General features: G+C 35.2%; 1 protein-coding gene across 3 annotated transcripts in view; it reads left to right on the top strand.

The window, feature by feature from the left end:
- Positions 1-26,580, top strand: part of RIT2 (Ras like without CAAX 2) — a 315,277-nt gene that overhangs the window by 166,115 nt on the left and 122,582 nt on the right. For all 3 annotated transcript variants that reach the window (XM_074340045.2, XM_088797974.1, XM_019739662.3), the window contains one exon: positions 3,636-3,827. In XM_074340045.2, the coding sequence (XP_074196146.1) occupies positions 3,636-3,827 (192 nt within the window). The remainder of the gene's footprint in view (positions 1-3,635; positions 3,828-26,580) is intronic.

The raw sequence follows: 26,580 nt of genomic DNA, 5'->3' as shown, positions 1-26,580 counted from the left end.
ACATGTAAATGACCACTGTCCTTCGATATGTGATTGGATAAAGAAGACATGGTACATATATACACTGGAATATTACTCAGTCATAAGAAAATATGAAATACTGCCATTTGTGACAACATGGATGGCTCCTTCAAGAATTTTCCCTTCTATTTCTTCCCCCATGGAAATTCACTTCACAATATCTGCAAAAGACTTCAATAGTTTTCCCTGCCTTCAATCTCTCTTTTCTCTATTCCTCCAACTATTATCAGACAAATGCTACTGAGATAGGGCCACATATTAAATACATTTCTCTTGAGTTCTTGGTTTCCTATCATGTCCACTCCAAAACCTAGTTGTTAGGGCTTTTAGTAATGTGACTTCACTGGACAACAGGAACATGCCACTCTTTACATGAGCTATACTCATGTCTCTTTCTGTAACATCATTTCCCACATTAAGTGTATATCCCAGTCCCCCACCATATGCCCCTCACTCTCTCTCCAGCCCCACCCTTCAGGCCACCTTGCACATCTATCATTGTCCAGCTTGGTGTCCCTCACTGATTGAGTAGTGACTTAACAATCTGAGCATAATTGCCACCACCTCTTCCTCTTTCCCTCATAAGAAATTTAACCATGTTTGTGCATAGATGTTACTACACTTACTTTGGTGATCATTTTGCAATAGTACAAATATTGAATCATTATGGTATATGCCTGAAACTATGTTATATGTCAATTATATTTCAATTAAAAAGATAAAATTAAAAAAAATAAGAAAAAGAATCAAGGGCTTTTTTTAGTTTTTTCAAGCAATAAAATAAAATTATTTTAATTTAATTATTATCGTTATTCTATTTTCTACAAAATATTTGTTATTCTATTTTCTACAAAATATTTCCTATTTTCTATTATCTTACTAGAGCCTTGCAGTAGTATCATTAATTTGTCTACAAAATGTCTGGTGAGACTTACATTGAAAAATACAATTAGAGACTTAGGGAACTTAATACTACAGATCCTGTTGACACTGAAGGTGTTGCCCCTTATCTGAAACCCCATAAGAGAAATTGCTTTCAGCTCTAAGTGCTTAGAGAGAGATTTGTGTCATCTGATACATTAGTATGTTGTTTTTGGCTACAGAAGTGATATAATTGATTCTGTTTCTATTATAGCTTCGGTTGTCTAAATGTTGTGAGTCAAGTTTGCAAATCAAACTATTCTCACTTTGTCTTGGTTTTCATGTTCTAATTTTATTTGCTTTTTTTCTATATCTATCCATATTTTTGTTTTATTATATGTATTCAGTTACCTCAAACTTTACACGCCTGTCACATAGTAAGTGCTCAGTGAATATTTGATGAATGAGTTAGGCAGTATTCCATGTTGTAATGCATTCCCAAAAGTACATGAGTGTCAAATATTGAAAAACAGATGACAAACGGATGTATATTGGAGGAGATAGTTATGTCTTCTGAAAACTGCAAAATAATATGAAGTCCCTAATTATATTTTGCCTTTCAGATATAATATTTGATCATATAGTATCAGCATTTATAAAAGCTTTGTTCACTTCCATTTCAGTTGAATACTCTTAACCCTATTAAGGCATCAGATTGAGACTGAAGAACCACCACTCCTACGGAATTCAATCTTTGTACTTAGCATCAATTACAATACATTTACGATATCTACACTTTCATAATATTTTTATTTTTTATCCTCCCTTCTTTAAAAAGATGCAAACAAAAGCAAAGGGCAATCACATTGTCCCTCTCTAAACAGACACCAACACCTGAACTGTTGACTGGTATGCAGATCCCAGATGCTTAACTGCCATGGAAATACTAGATTTTAATTATAAAAGGTTGTTTAAGGGTAACATTACATACTCTTTGAGGTAGGGTTGCATGAAAGTTCAGGAGCTCTTTGCAAATAATAAATTACAGAAAAAAAAAAAATCACATTTCATGTCCTACCCTGACTCCTGCTGTAAACTGCTCTTGCCCTTCTCTGAACCGCTATGGTTCATTTAGCACTCAATTGCTCTTCGTTTGTTTTATCCTGGCCTAGTTGTGTTTCTCTATCCAGGACAGGGTCATACTTTTTCTTTTACTTCTTAATATATCTTACTGCTGGACATATTGTTAGGTGCATGACTGACTTATTGTTTTATTTACTTTTTTTTCTTTTACTAGAAGGATAAATTTGGTGTGGAGATGTGGTTATCATGTATATGGCAAGCAGTATAGACAATGGTATGTGTGTATTGTACTACGTAGGTAAAAAGTAGTTGAAAGGTGGGTCTTAGAGCAGTGCTATGTAGCACATTGTGTAACTAGTGAGGCATACATGTGTTGTAGGAACACGAGTTGAGTGCATTGAGGAACTGGTTCAGTCCCCAAGTTTCCTAATACCTGCTCAAAAAACTTACTCTGACAATTGAGAAACTGCAATATGAGCTAAACCAAAAATTCTTTCTTTGTTTTCAGAATTAAGAGAATTCTCACATTATTTTAATACAAGGAAGCATATCAAAAGGAACTGATCAAACTGCAGTGCTGTACTTAGAATAGCTTGGAAGATATGAGAAATGCTTGTGTTTGTAGCATTTTCACAGTGGGTCTGTTTCATATGTATTTTGCTATCTATGGATAGCAAATGGTATCTAGTAATGTTCCTTAATAATTAACCAACGAGTTTCATTTATAGCAGGAAGCAGATGAGGAAGATATTAACATTCAGGATACACAGCACATAAAGCATAGGAATCTTTAATTCATGGGTGAATGAAGATGGAAGTAAGATGTTGAACATAGCAACTTCTTTTAATAAAAAAATTTCAGTATCATGTATTATTAAGTTGATACATTGTTGAAAAGTTTCCGCTCAATTCTCTGGGCCCCACCAGCCTCCAGTGTATCTTTTAGGAAGATGCATACCTATAGATGCTATGAAAAGAGTTGGTATGGATAAGGTCAGCTAAGAGGAGGTATCCTCCCCATTCATTGGGATAACTTAGTTATATCTATTTTATTGGTAGAAAGAGTCTTCTATTTGAAAACAAAAGAGGAAAAAGAAGGAAAAAGCTTAATGATATTCTGATTAAGCATATTTGACAAATACTTTCAGACTTATATCTAATGCAACTCTAAAATAATTTCATGCCTGTTTCCCCAGTGAAAGGTTCTATTTGGCAGGATTTGCACCATAGATAATAATAGGATTAATGTGTATTGTATTTTAAAAACTCACCAAAGCATTTTCACATCAGTTCTCTCCTTTGATCCTCTCTACAGCCCTGTAAAAAGGGTTAAATATGTGCCCAAAACCCTTTTGACAAAAAAGCAAATTGAGTCACGGAGAGGTTATGTGATTTGATAGAAGACTCGCTGTAAATGAATAACAAACCTAGAAGTCATGTACTGTGCTTCCCAGATTTTGTGCTCTTAGATCATAAAGATCACGTTTGAACATAAACACAGACTTAGGTACACCTATATCCAGGTGCAAAGCCCACAAATATACTTTTAGAAAATTTTAATCCAAACTCTTAATCTCATAATTTGTCTGCTTTTGACCTGTTATTTTATTGGTATTATATGTTGGCTTAACTGTTTTAAATTGCATCACAATTTTGCTCTTTTCCTGCAGGCAGAATTCACAGCCATGAGGGAGCAGTACATGCGAGGTGGGGAGGGATTTATCATTTGCTACTCCATCACTGACCGCCAATCATTCCAGGAGGCTGCCAAGTTTAAAGAGCTCATTTTTCAGGTCCGTCACACCTATGAAATTCCCCTGGTGCTGGTGGGTAACAAAATTGACCTGGAACAGTTCCGCCAGGTGAGTGCCAATTTTATCTGTTAGCTTCTGTCGTTTCCTGCAAGGGTACATAGTATCAAGTATGGTTGCTTTCCAAGATTCATATTGAGAATTATGAGAAAGAAGTGATGCACAGTATTTTTCTAAGAAATCTTTGATGTCCTCTTGTAGATTGTGCTAGCCACCACAACATATCCCATCCTACATGCTGACTTTGCAGTGTCCTTACCATACCCCATCAGGAGGCAGAGTTTGTTTCTCCCATCCTCTTGTACGTGAGCTGGTCTTATGATTTGTTTTGAGCAGTAGAGTGTAGTAGTAACCCTGTATAATGCCTGAGGTTGAGTCTTAAGAGTTCAACAGGTTCTGCCTTTGCCACCTGGAACACTTGCTGTTATGGTCTAGCAGCCATGTAAACAAGACCATTTGAGAAAGCCATGTGTACAAAGCAACATCCATTCGTAGCTGTCCCTGTCAACGTGCCACACATGTGGGCAAAGGCATTTTGCATGTTCCAGTACCAGCCACCATCTGACCTCATAAGGTACTCTAGCCAATTCACACGACACAGAAAAATCTCCCAGCTGAGCCTTGTCTGGATTTCTGACCCACACAATCCTGATAAAATAGCATGGAATTGTTTAAACCACCATGTTTTAGAATAACTTTTCATGAAGCAATAGATCATCAAAGCAGGACTCTTTCCACCTTCCAGAATCAGAACAAAGCACCACTTCTCAGATTGAATCAGAAATGACTCCTCTATATAATGCCATCAATCTGCTTCAAGGTTCCCTAGCTGTGTCATGGTGATCCTCAGACAGTCTCACAATTTCTTCAAACAAGATTGATAATGCACAGACCAGTCTAGTATAGACCGTGAGCCATTACCTGAGTTCATGTAGTTCATTAGAGTTTATTCTCATCTGATCAGACACTATCAGGGCCTAATGGGCAAACTATGATGGCCTGGTCTCTGGAGATGTCTATAGGGTAAGGATACTTCAGTTGTCCTCAGTACTCCTGAAAAGACTAAAAGACAAAAACCTAAGTTCAGGGACCAGACAAATAATCTCACAATTCCATAGTCATGATTCACTTTGTACAAAGTTAAATTACTGAGAAGTTGCATGCAAATCAAATTTTTGTAAATCAAATTCTCTGAATCAAGTGGCTTCATTATAGTTTGAGATGCTTCATCCTTATTTGCATTGATCTTATGTTTGAACTGGGTTTGAATAGTTTATATTATTCCAGTTAATGATTTATTTTTAGATTTCTTAAAGTAGCCTGCTAATAAAACCTTTTTCTAAGGTAAGAATCTTCCCTAAAACAATTAGTTTTCTCCTATGTTAATGTTTTATGTATTTGGATCTTTGTATCTAGTGCATTTTAAGTGTCTTAAAGTGAAAAGTTCTCATATGGAGCCAATGTGTGTAAATTTATGCTTAACACAGAAACATATCATCATGATTTAGTGCAATGCATTTTTGATGGTATGTGTTGTATATTTTACTTGAAAATCTGAACATCTTAAAGTATCAGCTAACTATTTTTTAGGAGCTATAATATTTTTGTCTCTTCTGCACCTTGCTTTATTGTTTCTCTTTTTCCAAAGCAATGTTTAGCATAATATGGTTACATTATTATGGGATAGAATTTCAAGTTTTTCTCACCAGGTAAATATGAATCTATTCTCACATACTTGACAGAAAGGAAGACGAGAGGTATAGGCCTGACGGTGAAAACTTCACATACTCCTGTGAACCACAACAGTGCTTTACTGATTTGTTTTTAGGACTTCTGGGAAGTAGCATGAGACAGCACCCTGAGAGTGTGCCATCAGTGATCACATGACCACCTTTAGTGCACTTCCCAGAACTCCTAGAAAATGTAAACCTTTAATTAGATGCCAGTCATGAGAGCCACAAGTGAATCTAAGAAAGCTAGTGAATTTAAAAACATAAGGGAAACTTCTTCTGGCAAAAGTTAATCAGATTCTCTCTAGAAGGATTATTCTCCATGATTCCAACACTGGCTGGCATGTGCTTTCCCCTCACCCTCCTGGCCCTGCTTCTGCTTTCCTAAGATCAAGAGTGGCCCTTTTCATGTCACAAAGAAATGTTCAACAGGACCCCTGTCTTAACCTCGATAATTGCATATTAGCAGTGATGTGAATCACTAACATCACACATATCACTGAAACAAATAACCAGAAAAAGACATTAAGCAGATTCATTTTGCAGATTTGACAGACTTTTCCTTTTAGATAAAAGCAAGTAAATAAGATAGTCACAGAAAGTGCAAGGACCATGAAAACTCAAATTACAAGCTTTTTGAAGATGTTCAGATACCAAAGTCTCCAATAATAAAGTGTTGATATGCAAATTTGGCTTCTGGCTGTGGTGTTTGTGATGAAAATAATTATTCCTGTAATTGTAGAGTGGTTTTCCTTTTCAAAATGCTTTCAATTTACACTTTACTTTAATCCTCTAACTGCGCTGTGGAGTTTTAGGACAAGCATATGATGGATGAGGATATTTGAGAAGTGACTATAGTGACAGAAATTGACTTTAATAAACTAGTCTGTTCATGACAAAATTAAGACTAAACTCCAGATCGCATATACTTTTTTAATTATATCAGTGTTTAAAGGTTAGTTCTCTTTTGTTTGTTTGTTTGTTTGTTTGTTTCACCTGCAACAAAAACAAATATGCTGCCACTTGCATCTGTAGCTCAAAGGACTTTTGTGAAGATTCCTAGAGTAACAAAGTTAAACTCTCAAAGAGCCTGAGGGAAATCATGCTGGTACCTTGATTTAATGCTGAGAGCATTAAAAAGTAGGATTCTCCCTCAGAAGCTCTTCTCCTTCCTCAGTCTACACTGAAAGAGGTTAAAAGGAAAGCTATTTGTTACCATTTTTGTTTGGTAGAGTAAGGTACCGGCTGCATTCTTAATGCATTTTGGTGAATCCCCAGTCCCTTTCTACCAAGAAAAATAAACGAGTTTTAGTGTTTGATTTTTTTAATTAAATTTATTGGGGTGACATTTGTTAATAAATGTATTTAAGTTTTAAGTGTACAATTCTATTATACATCATCTATATATTTCATTGTGTGTTCACCACCCAAAGTCAAATCTCCTTCTGTCACCATATGTTTGACCCCATTTACCCTCTGGTACCCACTAAACTATTGTCTGTGTCTGAGTTTTTGCTTGTTTGTTTTTTCAGTTTTATATCCCACGTACAAGTCAAATAATATCTGTCTGACTTATTTTGCTTAGCATGATAATCTCAAGATCCATCCATATTGTCACAAATGACAGTATTTCATTTTTTCTCATTCCCTTCTTTGAGCAAATGTATTGAAGGGCTCTGTTTAAAGTCTAGTATTTTATCTGGGAACAATATTCATTTTGATGCTGACGATGTTGATGATGCATTTAGTATTTGGAAGGTTCAGTGTCAGGCACTTAACACACATAATTGTACTTATTCCTTACCACAAGCCCATGAATAGGTTCCTTTATGACATCTATTTACCTAAGAGTCAATTGACTCTTTAATACATTTACTAACTTGCTGAGGATCACAGAGCTAGTTAGAATTGAGAGGCAATATCCAGTGTGTTCTAATTTGAAATCTCCCAATGTTATACCATTGGCTTGCAAACCATTGTTATTTTTCATGAATTAGTTTTTTATATCAGCTTCAGACTCTTAGCATGCTCCTCAGAGAATGGAAAATAAGCAAATGTATCTTACTGGCAAATTGAGGCAGGAATGATCAGAATCACCCTTTTGATGTGGAGTGAGGAGCTCCGAGCACCGGACAAGCCAGTAATAGGCAGAAGTTGGGAGGAAGAGTATGAGGAAAAAATAAAAGTAAAGAAATGAGTTTCACAACTAGTGAAAATCACTATTTTCTAGTCAGCTGAACAATTTTGTCCATAGTCTATCTAGACTATTCTAAAGCCCCTTTTAAAGTCTCAGACAACATTAGGTCCCTTAACTTCCATGATCTTTGTCCCTATTTATCATATTTTCTGCTATTGCACTCGGGAGTGGAAGGGGATAATTCCTGTTGTTTTTTTGTTTTGTTTTGTTTTGTAAAGCCCTGACCAACTGTGCACGTAAATATGGTGCTATGCAAGGAATGAGTTCCAGGAATTTATTTGGGAGCTAGATTAGAAAAGTTTTACCTCGGTCACAGACCACAAACTGTTTTTATCCTGAAGATAGACCACGACAAACCCCTTAGTACTGACAGTCTAATTACAGCTTAATACTCAGCTTGAAGCCTTGAAACTGCTTCCCACAGCCTGAAACTTTTCAAATGCTGATTTGGGATTATGAAAAACCCTTTGTTTATTCTTCAGTGAGATAGCTAATGAAAATAGTTTCATTCCTATACTGAGAGGGGCATATGGAGGCTGTGGGGATCAAGAATCACTGTATTAAGGAAAAAAACATCGAGAAGAGATCAAAGATGGCAGTGTAGATAAACACTGTGCCTGCATCCTTCCATAAACACATTAAAATTACAACGAAATTATAGAACAATCAACCTAGAGAACCGTCTAAAGTCTAGCGGACCAGAAACCCTGTAACTAAAAATATAAAGAAGCCACATTGAGACTGGTAGGAGGGGCGGAGACACGGAACAGACCCCAAACTTCCCTGTGGTAGTTGAGAATCAGGAGGGATATCTTAGCCATGGAGGTTCCCCCTGAAGCAGCGAGGGACTCCAGCCCCCCACACCAGGCTTCCAGCCCAGAGTAGTGGTGCCACAAAGAGGAGCCCCCACAACATCTGGCTGTAAAATATAGTGGGAATTCCTACCATTTGGGGACAACAGAAGGCTGCAGGGAAAAACAGAGATCCTTTTAAACAGCCCCCACACAGACTCACTAGCTCATAGGCACTCACCTTGGGATCCAGTGGAGGGATGGTGACTCGGGGGATAGGCCTCAGAGACATATGGGGGGCAGAATAAGGTGTATGTTGCAGGGAGAGAGCTGGAGGACAGTCAGACTTTTCTCAGTGAGGAGTCCTTTTTCCGTGCAGCCGGCAGGAAAGCACCATCTTGCCTGTGTTAAGCCCACCCCCCACAGGGCAAATCTGAATCTGATTGGCCTGGTGAACTCCACTGCTCTGCCCTGCTCTCTCAGCTGGGACTCCACCTCATCCAACTCACACACCGCTGGAAGCACTTTCTCCTGAGTAGCCAGCCCACCCACATTGCACTCTTTCTTGGAAAATGATCAGAGTCTGGTAGGCCCTGGGTGAGCAGTGACTGGTTTTGGTGTGTTCTGAGACTTTCGCAGAGTCATTCCAGGCTTAGCATTGGCACCAAACTAGAATCTACATGAACCTGATGACCACACCTCTTCCCACACTGGTGACTCCCTGAGACCCTGCCTCACCCAACTTGGGCACTGCATGAGACTTTATGTGTGGCTGAATCTTAAGGGAACTGGCAGGTGGCAAAAGGCCTCCAGGTGTCCTGAGTTTTTATGGAGTTACCCCATGCCTGGTACTGGTAGCAGCCGATGTCAGTTCACAGCAAGGCCTTTCTAATGTACCATCAGGTTTAGCAAAGGCAGCAAATAACCATGGATGTTTTACTGGTTAGCCCCAGCTTGTCACAAGCAGTGGGTGTCCTGAGCCTGCACCAGAGCCCCTCCCAAGAGACTCCAGAACAAACATACTTGGAGGTTGGCTTCAGACCACAGCATAGCACTGCCCAATTACCCCCACAAGTGGCACACACAAAGGGTGGTCTAAACAGACAGCAGAGCCCACAGAGGTGAATGCCACTTCATGTGGTAAGCAGCCCTGCACAGCACTCCATAAGCTGTGGATATGGCCAAAACCCACTGCAAATCAGCCTGAGGGTTAACCCCTCCCACTGACATGACAATAGCAATCAAGGCCCATCTATAACAGGAAGGCACACAGAACCCATACAAAAGACACTCCTGGAGCACCTGACTCAGGCGACTAGGGAAATTGTGCCACTGGGCTCCACAGGACATTTATTATATAAGGCCAACCAGCCAAGACTGGGAGACATAGGAGATCTATCTAATAAATAGAAAGGTAGCCTAAATGAGGAAAGAAAGAAATCCCAAATGAAAGAACAGGAGAAAAATCCAGAAAAGCAACTAAACAAAGTGGAGGCAAGTAACCTACCAGAGACAGAGTTCAAAACAATGGTTATAAGGATGATCAAAGAACTTAAAACTTCAACAAAAAGATAGGAAGCATAAAAAAAAGACATAAAAACTAAAAAAGAACCAATCAGTTGTGAAGAATAGAATAACTGAAATGAAGACTACACTAGAAGGAATTAACAGCAGATTAAATGAAGCAGAAGATCAAATCAGTGATTTGGGAGACAAATAAGCAGAACACATCCAATTGGAACAGCAATAATAATAATAATAATAATAATAATAATAATAATAATAAATAAGAATGTTTTAAGAGACCTCTGGGACAACATCAAACATAACAACATTTGCATCATAGGGGTACCAGAAGAAGAGAGAAAGAAAGAGACTGAGAACCTATTTGAAGAAGTAATGACTGAAAACTTTCTTAACCAGGTAAAGAAAATAGACATACAAGTCCAGGAATCACAGAAAGTCCCAAACAGGATGAACCCAAACAGGCCCACACCAAGACATGTTATAATTAAAATGGCAAAGGTTAAAGACAAAGAAAGAATCCTAAAAGCAGCAACTGAAAGGCAACTAGTAACTTATTAGGGAGCTTCCATTAAAACTGTCAGCTGATTTCTCAACAGAAACTTTGCAGGCCAGAGGGATTGGCATGGAATAGTCAATATGATGAAAAGCAAGGACCTACAACCCAGACTACTCTACCCAGCAAGGCTATCATTTAATATTGAAGGACAGATAAAGAGCTTCCCAGACAAGGAAAAGCTAAAGGAGTTCATCCAATATTACAAGGAATGCTAAAGGGACTTCTTTAAGATGGAAAAAACAAACAAACAAACAAAAAAACCAAAATTATGAATAATAAAATGGTAATAAGTACATATCTATAAACAATTTCTTTCAATATAAATGGATTAAATGCTCCAATCAAAAGACATAGGAGGGCTGAGTGGATAAGAAAACAAGACCCTTACATAAAATCCCTAAAGAGACTCACTTCAGATTGAAAGACACACACAGACAGAAAGCAAAGGAATGGAAAAAGATATTTCATGAAAATGGAAACGAAAAAAATAACAAAAATTTTATTATAATAAATAAAATATTTATTTTTATTTTATTTATACCAAACAAAATCTACTTTGAAACAAAGGCTGTAAGAAGAGACAATGAAAGACCTGGTGCTCCCACTTCTAGGTATTTACCCAAAGAAACCAAAAATGTTACTTTGAGGGGATGTGTGAATCCATATGTTCTTGCAGCATTGTTTACAGTGGCCAAGATGTGTAGGCAGCCTGGGTGTCCTTCAATGGATGAAAGAGGAGATTGTACTTATATACAATGGAGTATTGCTCGGACACAGAAGGGAATGGGTTCTTGCCATCTGTGGCGGCATGGATGGACCTGGAGGGTGTTGTGCTGAGTGGAGTATATCAGACAGAGAAAAACAGATGCAATGTTAGTTTGCTTATATGTGGAATCTAAGAAAAAAATTAACAAAACAAAAACAAACTCATAAATACAGAAAACATTTTAATTGGTTGCCAGATGGGAGGAAGTTGGGGGTGTGGGTGAAAACGGGGAAGAGATTAAGAAGTACAAATTTGTTGTTACAAAGTAGTTATGGGAATGTAGGGTATAGCATAAGGAATATAGTCAATAATATTGTAGTAACTGTGTATGGTGTCAGATGGGTACTAGATTTGTTGGGATGATAGATGGGAGGGTATTGGGGGCAGAGTGCAAAAGGTGAAGGGGTTAAAAAGTACAAATTGGTAGTTGCAAAATAGTCATGGGGATGTAAAATAAAGCATAGGTAATATAGTCAATAATATGTTAATAGCGATGTGTAGAGTCAGGTGGTCACTAGACTAGTCAAGGGGATCACTTCTTAAATTATACAAATGTCTAACCACTATGCTGTACACCTGAAATTAATATAAAATAATATTGAATGTCAACTGTAATTGATAAATTTTAAAAAGAGGGGGGTAGGGGAAGGGGAATAAGAGGTCGAAATATCCAGATATAAAACAAATAAGTCACGGGGATGTCATGTACAGCATGAGGAATATAGTCAGTGATATGATAGCATAGAACAGTGTCACATGGTTCCTGGACTTATTATGGTGATCACTTCTTTTGGTATATAAATGTTGAATAACTATGGTGTATACCTGAAACTAACATAATATTGTATGTTAGCTATATTTTTAATAAAAAACCTTTGAAAGAAAAATTGCATTTATTTAGAGTTATACCAAGCATCTACTTATCTTTGCAGAGTGGTGGCAGATTTGCAACACAGTAAAGAAATAAGTAAACCACTCTTTGTCCTCAAGGACTTCCCATTCCCCTCAGAAAAGACCTACACATATGAAGTAGGTGGAAAACCATACTCATAAACAAAACTAAATGTTGAACAATATGGCATTGTGCATAAGTGCAGTTGTTGAAAACTAGAACTGATAATGTGGGCAGAATTTTTGAGGAAGGAAGACGCCAAATGGAGAAGCATCCTGATCAGGTAGAAGGAATCAGGTGAATGGTGATAATTCTTTTAGAAAGAACCAGCTAGAGTAAATCTAGAGAGTAGGAAATGAGTTGTGGGGCTGTGAGTATGCACAAGCTGTGAAGTGCTGGGGGGTCGGGGAGGGTGGGCGTGCGCTGGGAAGAACAGTCTGTCCAGGAAATCAAGCATTCTCAGTATAATTTTATAAACAGGCGTGCCTTGACACAATCAAACACAAAATACAAATATGTACCAGAGTATATTGAATATGCTGTAATATAATAATTAATTGAAAACACCACTCATTAAAAGAAAAGAAAGAGTAGCTCTTCATTTATGTTTGATCATCAGTACATTTGACATCACATACAAACACATTTTCCAAACAATGAGGGTTTTGTTTTTTTTTAAGGGAAAGGAAAGGTTTGGTGATTTACCCAGTATTATGGGAATAAACACTCAAACTTAACAATTATTTAGTCCTATTTATCCTTTCTATAGCATTTATTTATATGTTGTTTCATTTAAAAATGCAAATGTATTCCAACTCAGATGGAAAATAAAACAGAGCTTAGAGGTTTACGTAATTTATCTAAACTAATAGGTTGTAGAACTGGAATTTGAACCCAAAATCAGTTTTCTGACACTTTTTTTTTTTTGCTAACATCAGTTTTTCATTCAATATATTTACCAAATATTTAATAATTATTCAGTGGGTAACAGGCACTCCTGTATCAGGAGTGAATATAACAGATAAAAACTCTATCTGTACGAATCTGAAATTATAGCAGAGGAAACAGATAATGAACAATTTGCATGGGTGTGTACCCAGTTCACACTGCAAAAAATGGTGCTATGAATAAAATTATTATATACACATACATACATATGTTCATGTGTGTGTATATATAGAAAAAATATTTCAAACATTTGAGCAGCGTTGTGGCATGAATACATTTTTATTGTCCCTCGCTGTTGGGGTGCGGCAGGAATGGAAATTGGAAGACCATTTAGGAGACTTAAGCATCAGGATGAAGAATGATGGTAGCTTGGGTGAAAGCAACAGCACTAACTATTCACAGATTCCATAGTCATGCAGCACACTGACTGGATGACAGGTGACAAAATTACACTGAGGTGTGGAGACCTTCCATGTAGGGACAAACTCTGCTACATTCCTCAGTGATACCTGAGGTCATCATTGTGTTATCACACAATAGAGTAGGTGTCCATGATGGACATCTCAAGACATAGTTAAAAAACATATTTATCAAATACAGCAAAGCAAGTAATAAAGAATCAGGTAGTCCTGAGTCGGAATCTTTACTGAGACAATTACTGTATTCTTGGACAAATTACTGGCAGACACAAGAGGCATGCCCAATTTCTCCTTCAAAGGAGTACTTCCTGCCCAGCACAGAGGTAGGAGGTATTGTCAGAAGACATTTTTCCAGCCGTCAAATGTTTCAGAGTCAGCCTCAGCTACACACAGTCTCCTTGCCTGAGGTCATATCTTTTCTGGAGAAACCTATTTCCTGAGAGGTGGGGGCATGAGTGCCCAGTCATTGCAGACCAGTGTGTGATACTGTGTGAAAAGCAAATCTCACTCCAGACTCCCCTGCTGGTTTGGCAAAGTTTCTGTGGGGCTTTTATTGTCATTCACTTTCTCCCTCTGCCCAATCCTGCTTCCTTCTTCTTTTCACAAATGTTGATCCTTAAAAATATGCACCCCAAATTCCATCCCACTGCCTGCTTCTGTAAAATGGGGATAATAATACCTCTCTCATTGTTTATCAGAATGGTTAAATGAAATAATGTCAGTAGACTATTTTGAATAGTGTTTAGCACAAAGTAGGGACTCAATAAGTATTAGGTACTACCATCCTTACCCCTGGATTGATGCAATAGTCTTTGGGTGATTATTATGCTTCTAATCTGCTTTTTTGAAGTTAGAAACTAAAAAATTAAATGTATAAAAATTGTGTGAAAAAGAAGACTAATTAAGTCTGGGTGAAGACCTTGAGAGCTTTCTGATGACCAAAGTACATAGTATTCCGTGCATGGATTTTGCAAAATTGATTTTGAAATTATTTTCCTAATTTTCAGCTGTGAAACAGTACATTCTGATGTCACTAAATTCTGAACAGCAGAGTTTTGGAGAAATCAATGTTTTCTGGTATTTTGTTTTGTTTTTTTTTTTTCCATTAGTTCATGAAATAAATAAAGCTAACTATATGGAGATAGAGGAAAAAGACATAAAAAAGATTATTGGCCATTCCAAAAAAGCTATGATAATTTTTCAATCTACTACTGATGGACAAACTCATCCTGGATAAGACTTGTGGTTCTCAACGTGTGGTACTCAAAACTAGAAGTCAGTATCACCTGGAAACATTGTTAGAAATACAAATTCTCAGGCCCAATTCTTGTTCCACTAAATAGAAAACTTGGGGTAGGCCAGTCATTTTTTTGACAAATTCTTTGAGTGATTCTGAAGCAGGCCAAAGTTAGAGAAGCACTGGGCCATAATATAAATGAAAAAATATGAAGGGTAATTTTATCCTTTAGGTCCTATAAGAGAACCTTAGAGTCTACAAGCATTTCAAAGGTCTTAAATAAAATATTTGAGATCTAAAAGAAAACACACACACTCTTAAAATATAAAAATAATTTAAAAAATAAAAAATAATGCTTATATAAAAACAACAGTGATGAAAATTTACTGATTAAATATAGTTTTGCAGTTAAATGTGTCATAAAAAAATCTAAATCTCATGGTATATATTGTGTTCCTACAACTAACTGGCCTTCCATTGGGCTGTTTCATGTTATATTGGAACAGAGGTTGTGTCTGCCTGGTTTGAACTGACATCATCATTGTTTGTTTCTCTTTCGTATTTAAATGGTGCTACATTGAATTGTTTGGTTTTCATGGATCATTGACCACATTTGTAAAACAGACAAGTCAACGAAAGCTTACAGAAATAAGCTTGTTTCTTTTTAAGGAAAAGAGAAAAGAAAAGCTTTTTGGGGACTAAAATTGGCTCCTTGACATGAAATCCAAGATTACAAAATTGCTCTAAACTGATCTCTTAATAAGTTTTCAAATGAATTACTTGAAAGAACTTCCTGAAAAGAAATAAATACCAAGAGGGTAATATTTCAAATGTTTTATTGGCCTATCCAAGATTTCAGCTCTCCATGCCCTGTCCTAGGTATCCTGGGCTGGCCAAAGTCTTATTGAGATTTCTAAGAATTTTCACCTACTCCCAGTCAGGCTCTATACCCAATAAATCTGACTATGTATATACAGTTACATCTATAGGTATAAGTATCTTAAGAGACCAAGGCAATGCTGTAAATCCAAAAGAATGATATCTATAGGTTGAATTACAGTACTCTGAAAGAGGAGCACTTGCTGTTTGCACATTGGAAACTTTTCAAGTTCATTGAACCACATGTTTAGGAAATTACATAATCCATCTTGCTCGTAAAAATCTTATTTTGAAATAATTATAGAGGCACAGGAAATTGTAAACATGTGTGGAAAAGTTTGTGCACCTTTCTGTTAGCATTCCCAGTGTTAATATCTTGCACTGGATAATATCTTACATAGGATAATATCAAAAATAAGAAATTGACATTGGTTCAGTCCATAGAGCTGACTGAATTTCACTAGTTATACATGTACTCATTTGTGTGTATATGTGTATAATTCTGTGCAGTTCTATCACATAACATGTAGCTTGTGTATCTACCACCACAAGCAGGACACTCAACTGTACCATTACAATAGGACTCCCTCATGTTAATTTTTACACCCACCTTCATCCCCTACACACCCCAATCCCTAATTCCAGGCAACCACTAGTCCATCAGTCCATTCTCCAACTCTACAATTATATTATTTGTTATCTTAATTGTTACATATACGGAATCATCTAATATGCATCCTTTAGAGACTGGCTTTTTTCATTTAACATTACATCCTCGAGGTACATCCGTGTTTTTGTGCATATCAATAATGTGTTCCTTTTTACTACTGAATATTATTTAGTTTGGCTGTAACAGTTTGTTTACCCATTTATCCTCTAAAGACATTTAAGTAGTTTCCATTTGGGGGTTATTATGAATAAGGCTGCTATTTATATTCAAATACAAGTTCCTGTATGAACATAAGTCTTTAATTCTCTGGGATAAATGTCCAAGACTGAAATTGCTGGGTCTTATGAACAGTCCATTTTTATTTTTTAAAGAAAATGCCAAAGTATTTTTCAGAGTGGCTGTACTATTTTACATTCTTACCTTTGCCAGCTTCAGAGGTTATTATTTTTCCTTTTTGTATATTCTGTTAGGTATATAGTGATATCTCACTATAGTTTTAGTTTGCATTTCTCCAATGGCTGATGATATTAGGCATCTTTTCATGTGCTTATTTGCCACCCATATAGCCTCTTCAGTGAAATGTCTATGCATGTCCTTTAACCATTTTATAGTTGGATTTTTTTTAAAATATGGAGTTTTGAAAGTTGTTCGCATATTCTAGATTCAAGACCTTTGTCAGATACATGATTGGCAAATATTTTCCCCCAGTTTGTAATTTGCATTTTCATTCCTTTAACAGAATCTTTTGCAGAGGGAAAAAAGAAACAAACAAACAAACAAACAAAAACAACACATTTTCATAAGGTTCAATTTATTGGTTTTTCCTCTTATGGATCATGATTTTGGTATCAAATTGAAGAACACCACTTAGTCCTAGGTCCCAAAGATTTTCTCCTATGTTCTTTTCCAGAAGCTGTACATTTTACATTTAAATGCATGATCCATTTTGAATTTTTTTTTGGTATGAAATATTCTTTTAATTTTTTTCTGATGAATGTTTAATCGCTCCAGCACCTTTTATTGAAAAGGCTATCCCTTCTCTATTAAAATGCTTTCACACCTTTATTAAAATAAATCAGGTATATTCATGTGGGTTTATGTCTGTGTCCTCCATTCTGTTACATTGATTTATGTGTTCACCCCTCTACCAGCATCAAACTGATTTGATATTACAGCTATGTAATAAGCCTTAACATTAAGAATTCCAGTTTTTCTTCCTTGTAAAATTTACTTCAGCTTTTTTAGTGTCTTTCCTTTCTGTGTGAATTTTATGTTTCTCTGTATCTACAAAGAAACTCAAGATTTTGATAGAGATTCATTAAATCTATAGGTTAATTTATGGTGAATTAACATCTTTACTATGGTGAGTCTTCCAATCCATGAATATGATATGCCTCTCCAACTATTAAGCTCTTTTCTGATTTCTTCATCAACATTTTATAATTTTTATCATGCAGATGCTGTAGATGTTAGACTCCTACCTAAGTCTTTAATTTTCTTTGGAGCAATTGCAGATGGTATTCTTTTTTATTTCTGTTTCCATTTGTTCCTTGTCAGTATACTGAAATGAAGTTGATTTTTGTATATCAACATTGTATCCTGTAACCTCACTGAACTTACTTATTAGTTCTCAAAGTATTGTGTAGATTTCTTCAGGTTTTCTATGAAGACAATCTTGTTATTTGCAAATAGATACAGTTTTATTTCTTCTTTTCTAGTCTGTATGCTTTTAATTTCCCTTTCTTTCCTTATTGCATTGGCAAGACTTCCAAAACTATGTTACAAAAGTGTGAAAAAACCGACATCCTTGCAGTAAATCCAAACTTAGAGGGAAAGCATTCAGTCTTTCACCATTATGATTTTAGCTAGATTTTTTTATATGTGCTCTTTATGATATAATAATATAAAACTAAGATTGAATATTTGTCCATTGTTTTCTTGTAATTTTGTTAGTGTATGTCATATATAAGACAATTTTGTTAAGAACATGTGAGTATATGATGGTTGAATCTTCTAGATTTCTTCTTTTTCTATTATTTTATATCCTTCTTTTTTTTTTTACTGCTGTATACCTCAAATTATATTATGATGCTTTTTTTATTTTAGTTATTTTCTCTATCCCTTTATCTTCTCTATCCCTTTATCTGTTTAAATTGTCCTTTTTGTAAGCAGCATATAAAAAAGATTGTTTTCATTTAAAGTCCCATTTTATAGACTCCTTTAAAGACAATGTTAATCTTTTGCATATTTTATAATTATTTGATATGTTGACATTTATTTAGTGTTTCCTATTTATAGTGTTTTTCTTTGTTTCTTTTTTAATGCATTGCTGTCTTTAATGAACAATTCTTTGTTCTTTCTTTATCCCTCATATTGTTTGAAAGTTACAGCTTACATTTCTATTGTTACCCTCCAATTTTTCGCAAATATATGTATCTTTATTTTTTTCTTAAGAAAAAACAAAATTATTAGGTGTTTAACTCTGTTGTCAAATAAGACCTTAGTATACTCCAATTGCCCTATTTTTCCCATTCCTATATTCCATTTAATTTTTATTTAGAATCCTACTTCTGTTTTAAAATTTTGAAGTAGTTGACTTAGTAGTATATGTATATATACATATATATGTGTATATACATATATATATATGTATATATATACATATAAAATGTTATTATGTACTTCATAACGTATACATGTTATTATGAAGTACATAATAAATGTACCTTAGTAAATTCCACACCCAGCTTCAGATCAGAACATTCTCAGTGACATTGAAGCTCACTGTGGGCCTCTCTGTGGTTGCATTTCCCTGCTGTTCTCTTCTGAATTTATATTCATAATAATTCGCTTTAATTTAGATGCTTACAAATAAAACAACAAATAGAACAAATAAAAGCCAATGGTTCTCAAGGGTTTCTTTACATTCTTAAAATTATTGGAGACTCCCAAAGAGCTTCTGTTTATCTAAGTCAGATCTATTTATATTTGCCATAATAAAAATTACACAGAACTTTTAAATTTATTGCTATTTATAAGTCATTTATATTAACTGTAGTAAACTGATTACACATTAATATCAATAACACATTTTTCTAATGAAAACAATCATATCCCTCACCCCAAAATGAGTGATAGAGTGACATTGTTTTATAATCTTTGCAAGTCTCATTAATATCTGGCCTAAAAGAAGACTGTTGGATTCCTATATCTGCTTCTTTATTCAATCTTTAGTGAACATATATGGGCTAAAGTTTATGTGACAAAAAAAAAAAAAAAAAAAAAAAAAAATCCAAGCTCAGGAAAGGGGAGATATTTTCATAGCTCTTCCAGATATCTGTGGATATACTTCTTTGACAACACAGGAAAATTTAAGACGGATAATTTTCTTAAAAACTAGTTGCCGTATGGACTTTAAAGCCATTTTCAGTACTCTCTTACTTTGAAATTAATTGGTTTACCTTGCATTTTGAGTAGACCTTTTGCCAAAATATGTAAGATTTTTTTAATATCATGTATTAATCTTTTGAAATATATTAGTTCACCGAATTATGCAGATTTTCCAGAGGGTAACACATTTGACTATATAATATCAAAACATCAAGTTCATTAATTTTGCTATAAATCTCATTTAAAAAGTTTTTTAGAGTAAGTGGTTAAGCAGAGGTCACAAGTTCTCCAAAATTCTAATATTTGCTTGAAAGCTCAAATTTTATTATTTGTCACAAATATTATCAGTTGTGCTTTTTGAAATGAAAGTTTCATTTCCTTAATTGTCAAGATAATGCATGCCATATATTCAAATCTGAATAACTATGGTTTATCTATTAATCATTCTTTCAAGCAAAAATAGCATTTCATAGAAATGTAGCTAATTCAGCTCATAAGTCAAACAATGGTGTAAGTGCTTTAACTCAAGACAAACATTGTATTGGCAGCCGAACTGCTTCATTCATACTTCTCATTTCATTACACAATATTAAAAAGATGTGAACTCAAAGGTCAATATTTAATGAAATTAATAATGTTTACTGCTTCATCAAGTTTATTCATAAATTAAATTGCTGTTCTTTATAAAGTGAGTGTGGGCAGCACAGAATATAATACTACTAATTCGCTTTGGTGCCACTGACTTGAGTCACGCTAAAGCAGTAGCCATTTTATCCAATAATGTTTTTGCAACATCAGTACAAATGCCAACACAGTGAAAAGGTCAAATAAAATTTTAACAGTGGTATAAATGCATTTTTGACCTCACAGATCTACTAAAAGAGTCTGGGAATGGCCAGAGTTCTACATTTCATATTTGAAAATCACTGTTATAGATATGCCCTCTTTACTTACTTTCTGATTCCATTCCTTGCTATTTTTTCTATGATATAATTCCATACATTTTTTTTTATTTCACTAGCATCTTCCAATTTTCTCTTTTCTGCCCAGCCCTTCTGCTTTAGCTTACAAAGTTGAATCTCTCTATTATTCCCACATACCTTGTTACTGAAATACTATCAACAGTGTTCTTAAAAAAAAAGAGAGAATCATTTAATATATTATTTATACTTTTAAAGAAGCCTGTGGTTGAATTTTAAATCAGGGAGATGATGGTATAGTATTTAGATACAGCCAATACCATCAAAAGAAACTCTTTCACTAAAAGCTACTCACAGGTGTGCTTTTTAGCTTTTTTCTTACTAAAAGCTGTTGTATAGTGAGACCATGCAGTGCTAACCTGTCACATCCTAAAACTAATCATTTATTTCTGGGGATTAGCTTAATTTCAGTAGGTGCTTGTGTCTGCATCTGTCGTGGCATGGATTACTAACCTGATTTCCCATTTAAAATCTTGACTTTAAGGTAGGTGTTGTGAAAAACCCTAGAGACATCATTTTAATTTTAAAACTCATTAAGTGACTATCTGGTATCTGCCACATAGGTTATATTATAATGTTATCTTCCACCTAAGAGAAGCAAAACTGTCTCGCAATTTATAAAGCATTAAATTGCATAGAAAAAAAAGCACCTTATTAAAAATAAATTATCTTAAGTTTAAGATTAATTAAGACATATAATGTATGCTCTGTAAGTACTAATTGAATATGAAATATTATTACTAGGATTTAGTTACTAATTAACTTAATTTCTGGCTGTTCATTTTCACGAATTTTATTAATTCAATCCCATTCATTGTTTTGAAATTGTATAGTTTTATGTTTATTGGCCTAACTTGCTCAGTGTAATGACATATAGGAGTATATGTCATGCAATGTTGAGGAAGTATGTACTATTACTGATATTTTTTTTTAATGTAAATTGTATTGTCAAATGGTGCCACATATTAATGACTTAAAGAAAGTAACCTAGATGTGTTATGGAAAGCGATATAAATGTGTTATGGGAGTGTGAAATCTCTCTGAGATCATGATTTTGCTTTCTTTGGATATATACCTACAAGAAGGATTGTAGGGTCATATGGTAGTTACATTTTTAATTTCTTGAGGATCCTACATAATGTTTTCCATATCAGTTTCCTGTAACAGTTTCTATTCCCACCGCAACTGTACCTGTGTCCCCTTTTCTCCACAACCTTAGGAGCATTTGTTGTCTGCTGCCTCTTGCTTTTTTGATAATAGGCTTTCTAACAGGTGTGCTGTGATACCACATTGTATTTTTGATTTGCGATTTCCTAATGACTAATGATGGGTACATTTTCATCTATCTGTTGGCCATTGCTATGCTACATTGGAAAATGTCTGTTCAGGTCCTTTGTCCATTTTTAAATTAGGTTACTTTTTTTTTCCCCCATTGATTTGTATATTTTGATATAAACCCCTATTGGATATATGGTTTGTAAGTCTTTTCATTTTGTTGGTGGTTTCCATTGGTGGAAAGAAGCTTTCTAGTTTGATGTAGTCCTACTTGTTTATTTTTACTTTTGTTGACTTTAGTTTTGGCATCAAATCCAAAAAATAATTGCCAAGATCAATGTCAAGAAGTTTACCCCCTATTTTTGTTTTTCCTAGAATTTTACAGTTTCAGGTCTTATGTTCAACTCTTTAATCTCTTCTGAGTTGACTTTTTTATATGGTGTAATATAGAGATTTATTTTTATTGTTTTGCCATGGCCTATCAAGTTTTCCCAATACCATTTATTAAAGACACTATCCTTTCTCCATTGCATCTTCTTGGATTTTTTTGTTGAAAATTAATTGACCATATATGCCTTCTTACAAATGATTCACAAATTCATGAAAACAAACTTCTCTTTAAAAATTAAAACAGTACCAATAAATCTAAAGACTATCTTTGATTGCCTTACACTGTGCCCAACCCATCCCCCACCGTTCTGGTTCCCATCCCAGAGAAAAACCACTATTATCAATTGATGGGTTCCTTTCTAAACCTTTTTGTATGCCTTTTCATGCTTTACTGAGTACTCATTGTTCTGCATATAATTTCTCCCACTCTACAATGTGACTGAGAGATCTCTTTATGTCAGTTAATAGAGATCTCAGATATTGCAATTGATAGAAGAGATAACAAAACTTAATAAAAGTGAATGGCAATTCTAAGATCACACAGCTATGTAGTGAAAATCCTGGACAAGAATCCGTTTCATGAATTTCAGTTAAAGTCCTTCACCTCTCAGATGTACTCAATCAGAAGAGTCCAAGCATCTTATTCTTTTAGGGACTTTTTTATTTTGGTGTTAGAAGCACTGTTACTTTAATGTTGAATTATGTGCTCAGATATCCTTCTGTTCTCAAATGATTCAAATCTGGAGCTTGACAGACGTGAAGTATAAATAAAAATATGTCTTTGAACGGAATTCAACTAGAATTTCTAAGATAGTAATGTGGAGGAAATGGAAAATGTTTCATTTTCAGAAAATTGTGATTCAATAGCAAGCTAAAATACATGTTTATTGTCCTCAATGTCAGAAAATACGAAAAATTTTATTTAATGTGAAGTCTTTAATTGGTAATAATTGCTCACTACTGCAAGCAATGTAAAGGGTATAATTGAAAGTCTGAGTGTTCTGATGCAATGTAGTTTTGGCTGAAAAAAAATAATCACTATGAAGAAAACACTAAAGATTGAGGTGGAGTAAAAAGGGTTGGAGAGAAGTTCTCCATTCTCTGATTGCATGAGATTAAATGTGAAAGCTTAATTCCTCATCATAAAACTATTTGCAGATTTCCTCTTTGAGGATAAGGAGTAAGTTCTCTCCCACCTTCCCTAGATTTATTCTTGAATCCTCCCCTCTCAAACTAGGATAGTCATAATCTGAGAAGCGACTGAATAAACACCTGCATTTGTTGTCGTGCTTGCTACTTGGAGTGGTGAAACCAGAAGTCATTTAATCCCTTGCTAAAACTGCGTCTCTTTTCACAGATCTATTATGGTTAGCGCCTGAACATTTCCATATAAACTGGCTTCTAAATACCCTTCAAAAGTACATCTATGTGTAGAAAACCATCACCTTCCAAAAAGTGTGATTCTCTTATCATACCACAGTATCATTTCTTCCACACAGAACATTGTAATTTTATATAAATTGATTGAAATTGTAAGTTGTCTTAATTTTTAGTAGGCTGCTTTATTTCCTTTTTAGAGTTGATTTCATAATCTATTTATCAATTTCAGAAATATTCAAGAGGTATTGCATTTATTATCATAATCCAACTCATCTATTAACTAAACTACTATTCTATCAGTAATTTCTAAATGTGTTTATTTTAAATGTGGCTCTGCTAATAACCATTTTATTCTTTACTTACTCCTTCAGGAAGTAGTAAGATTCTCTCATAACCATTGCCTGCTGATTCTGCTTAGATACGTTTTTCTTCACTGGAGATTGAAATTTTTCCACGTGTCTTGCTGATGCTTAGGTTCCCAATCGTTTTCTGTTAATTTCTGCTGGAATTTAACCTCCACAAAATTAATAGTCTGTGACATCTATGCCTTTTTTGATAGGGAATTGTTTTGTTTGGCCAGCTACCTTACAAGCCCTCAGTGCTAGAGGAATGCCCCTTCTTCTCCCCATTTTCATGTGACATTGACACCACAGGGTACATGGAGATATGACAGAAGTGATGTACAGCTGCAAGAGCTCAGCTCAGCTGTGCTATTTTCACTGAATGCCTTCAGCCTTTTGACAGAGACAAAGCGCTCTATCAGGCTTGCTGTCCTGAACACAGCTCACAATCTCTCAATCAGTAAATTATGGTTTCTAAAATGTGATCTTTTAGATGCAAAGATTTCATGAAGAGATCAATCCTATTGCTCATTCACATTTCAGTGTTAATTGTTTTAACCTGATGCACTAGACACTTATGAATATGAGTTTTGACTGAGTGAGAGCAAAAAAGATCAAGGAGGAATAAAAATGAAAGAGAGCTATACCAGCCCATGCTAGAATGAAGACAATGGATCTTTCTATCTTTGACTCCCCCTTTCTTTCTTGTCTTCCATCTTTGTTACAGATGTTTGGAAATAACCTACTAGCAAGAACATACAAAAACCTATTTTAAAGGTGGTGTTTCAGTTCTAATATGGCTCATTTCTTAATATGATCAACTCCATGTTTTTAAGATCCTACAGAGAGTTAGGTTTAAAGAGCCTGGTGTAAATCTGAGGTCTCTAAATGCTCTGAGCTTTGTGTTTTAGGGTCCACTGATTAGGTATGTGTAATAAAATTTAATAAAGTCTACTCTGCTATAGTAATAATTTGTTGCCGCAAAGCCTAATGGAAGCAGAGATAATCAGCGTTAGTTACCACACTTCAACAAACCTAACTTAGACCACTTTGAGAATGGACCGTCCAGAGATCTGCCAACTCAACATTGTGAATTCTGTATGTAGGCAGACTTCTTCCCAGGCAAACTAGAATGAGTTAGACAATTGTTTTATAAGACAAGAGGACTGCAGGTAATTTTAGTTAACTGTTTTTACCTCAAAGGGAAAATAGATATTCTTAGTTTTCTCATAAGCATTTTGTCACAATGTATTTTTTTATATACATAACTCTAGTTGCTTTGTTTTCCAAACAGCTTTGGTGTTTTCTCCAACTGCATTTTCAAATGTTGTGTTTTGTTTAGATTTGAAGCAACTCCAGATTCTGAACATTTATATTTCAGGCAGCACAATGGCAGATTACATTTAATATGGGTAAGGCCATTTTGGAATGCAGACCTCAGCCTCTGAAGCTGGATGATTTCCACTGAAGCAGCAAGATATTCTGAAAGCAGTTATTTTTCTTTTTTAATATAGCTTAAGAATCTGTATAATTCAGTGGGCTCCAATTAAGTTAGTATTAAAATACATTAATTCATGAGAATTTCTTAATCATAGTAAGTCTAGCCCTGGGCTAGATTTTACAGAAAAAGTGTTCACTTGAGCTGGGAAAATGTGGCCTATACATATGAAAGTGTTTTTAACAACGCAAGGTAGAATATACAGTAGCCCCCCTTATCCACAGGGCACATGATATAAGATCCCCAGTGGATGTGTTAAATCCGTAGATAGTACCAAACCCTATCTCTACTAATAGGTTGGTGCAAAAGTGATTGCAGTTTAAAAGATTAAAAAATTGCAAACAACGCAATTACTTTTGCACCAAGCTATATTTTTTTTCCCTAGACATACATGCATACATTTTCACTTACAGGAAGCACTTATGGTTCTTCTTTAGCATATCCAATTTGCTGTTTTTCAACTTTGGGGCCACTATTAAATAAATAAGGGTCACTTGAACACAAGCCCTGCCTTACCACAGCATTCAATTGGATAACCAGGCTGGCTGCAAAGGGACTACGGGGCAGTTAGCATATGCAACATGGATACATTGGACACCGGGATGATTTATGTCCAGGTCTGAGTTAATACTCCAGGTAAGAAGTGCTATAGCATTCAGAAGAGAAAACTCAGAGTGTAGAATGGGGGAGGCCACATGAACCGTAGCAGGAGATAACATTGATCTGGACCTTCAACGTTGGATAGATTTGTTGTTGTTTTTCTTTTTTTAAAAAAATAGATTTCATTTGTCTGAACAGTTTTAGGTTCACAGCAAAATTGAGCATAAATTACAGCGTTCCCATATACCCCTTGCCCCCACACTGCACAGCCTCCCCCACTATCGACATGTACCACCAGAGCGGGACATTTGTCACAATCAATGAATATGCATTGACAT

The sequence above is a fragment of the Rhinolophus sinicus genome, chromosome 4, assembly GCF_057876585.1.
Source record: "Rhinolophus sinicus isolate RSI-liver-muscle chromosome 4, RSI-T2T, whole genome shotgun sequence".
Classification (NCBI taxonomy): domain Eukaryota; kingdom Metazoa; phylum Chordata; class Mammalia; order Chiroptera; family Rhinolophidae; genus Rhinolophus; species Rhinolophus sinicus.
Note: the sequence above shows the minus strand (reverse complement) of the source record. Positions and strands in the feature narration are given on the sequence as shown.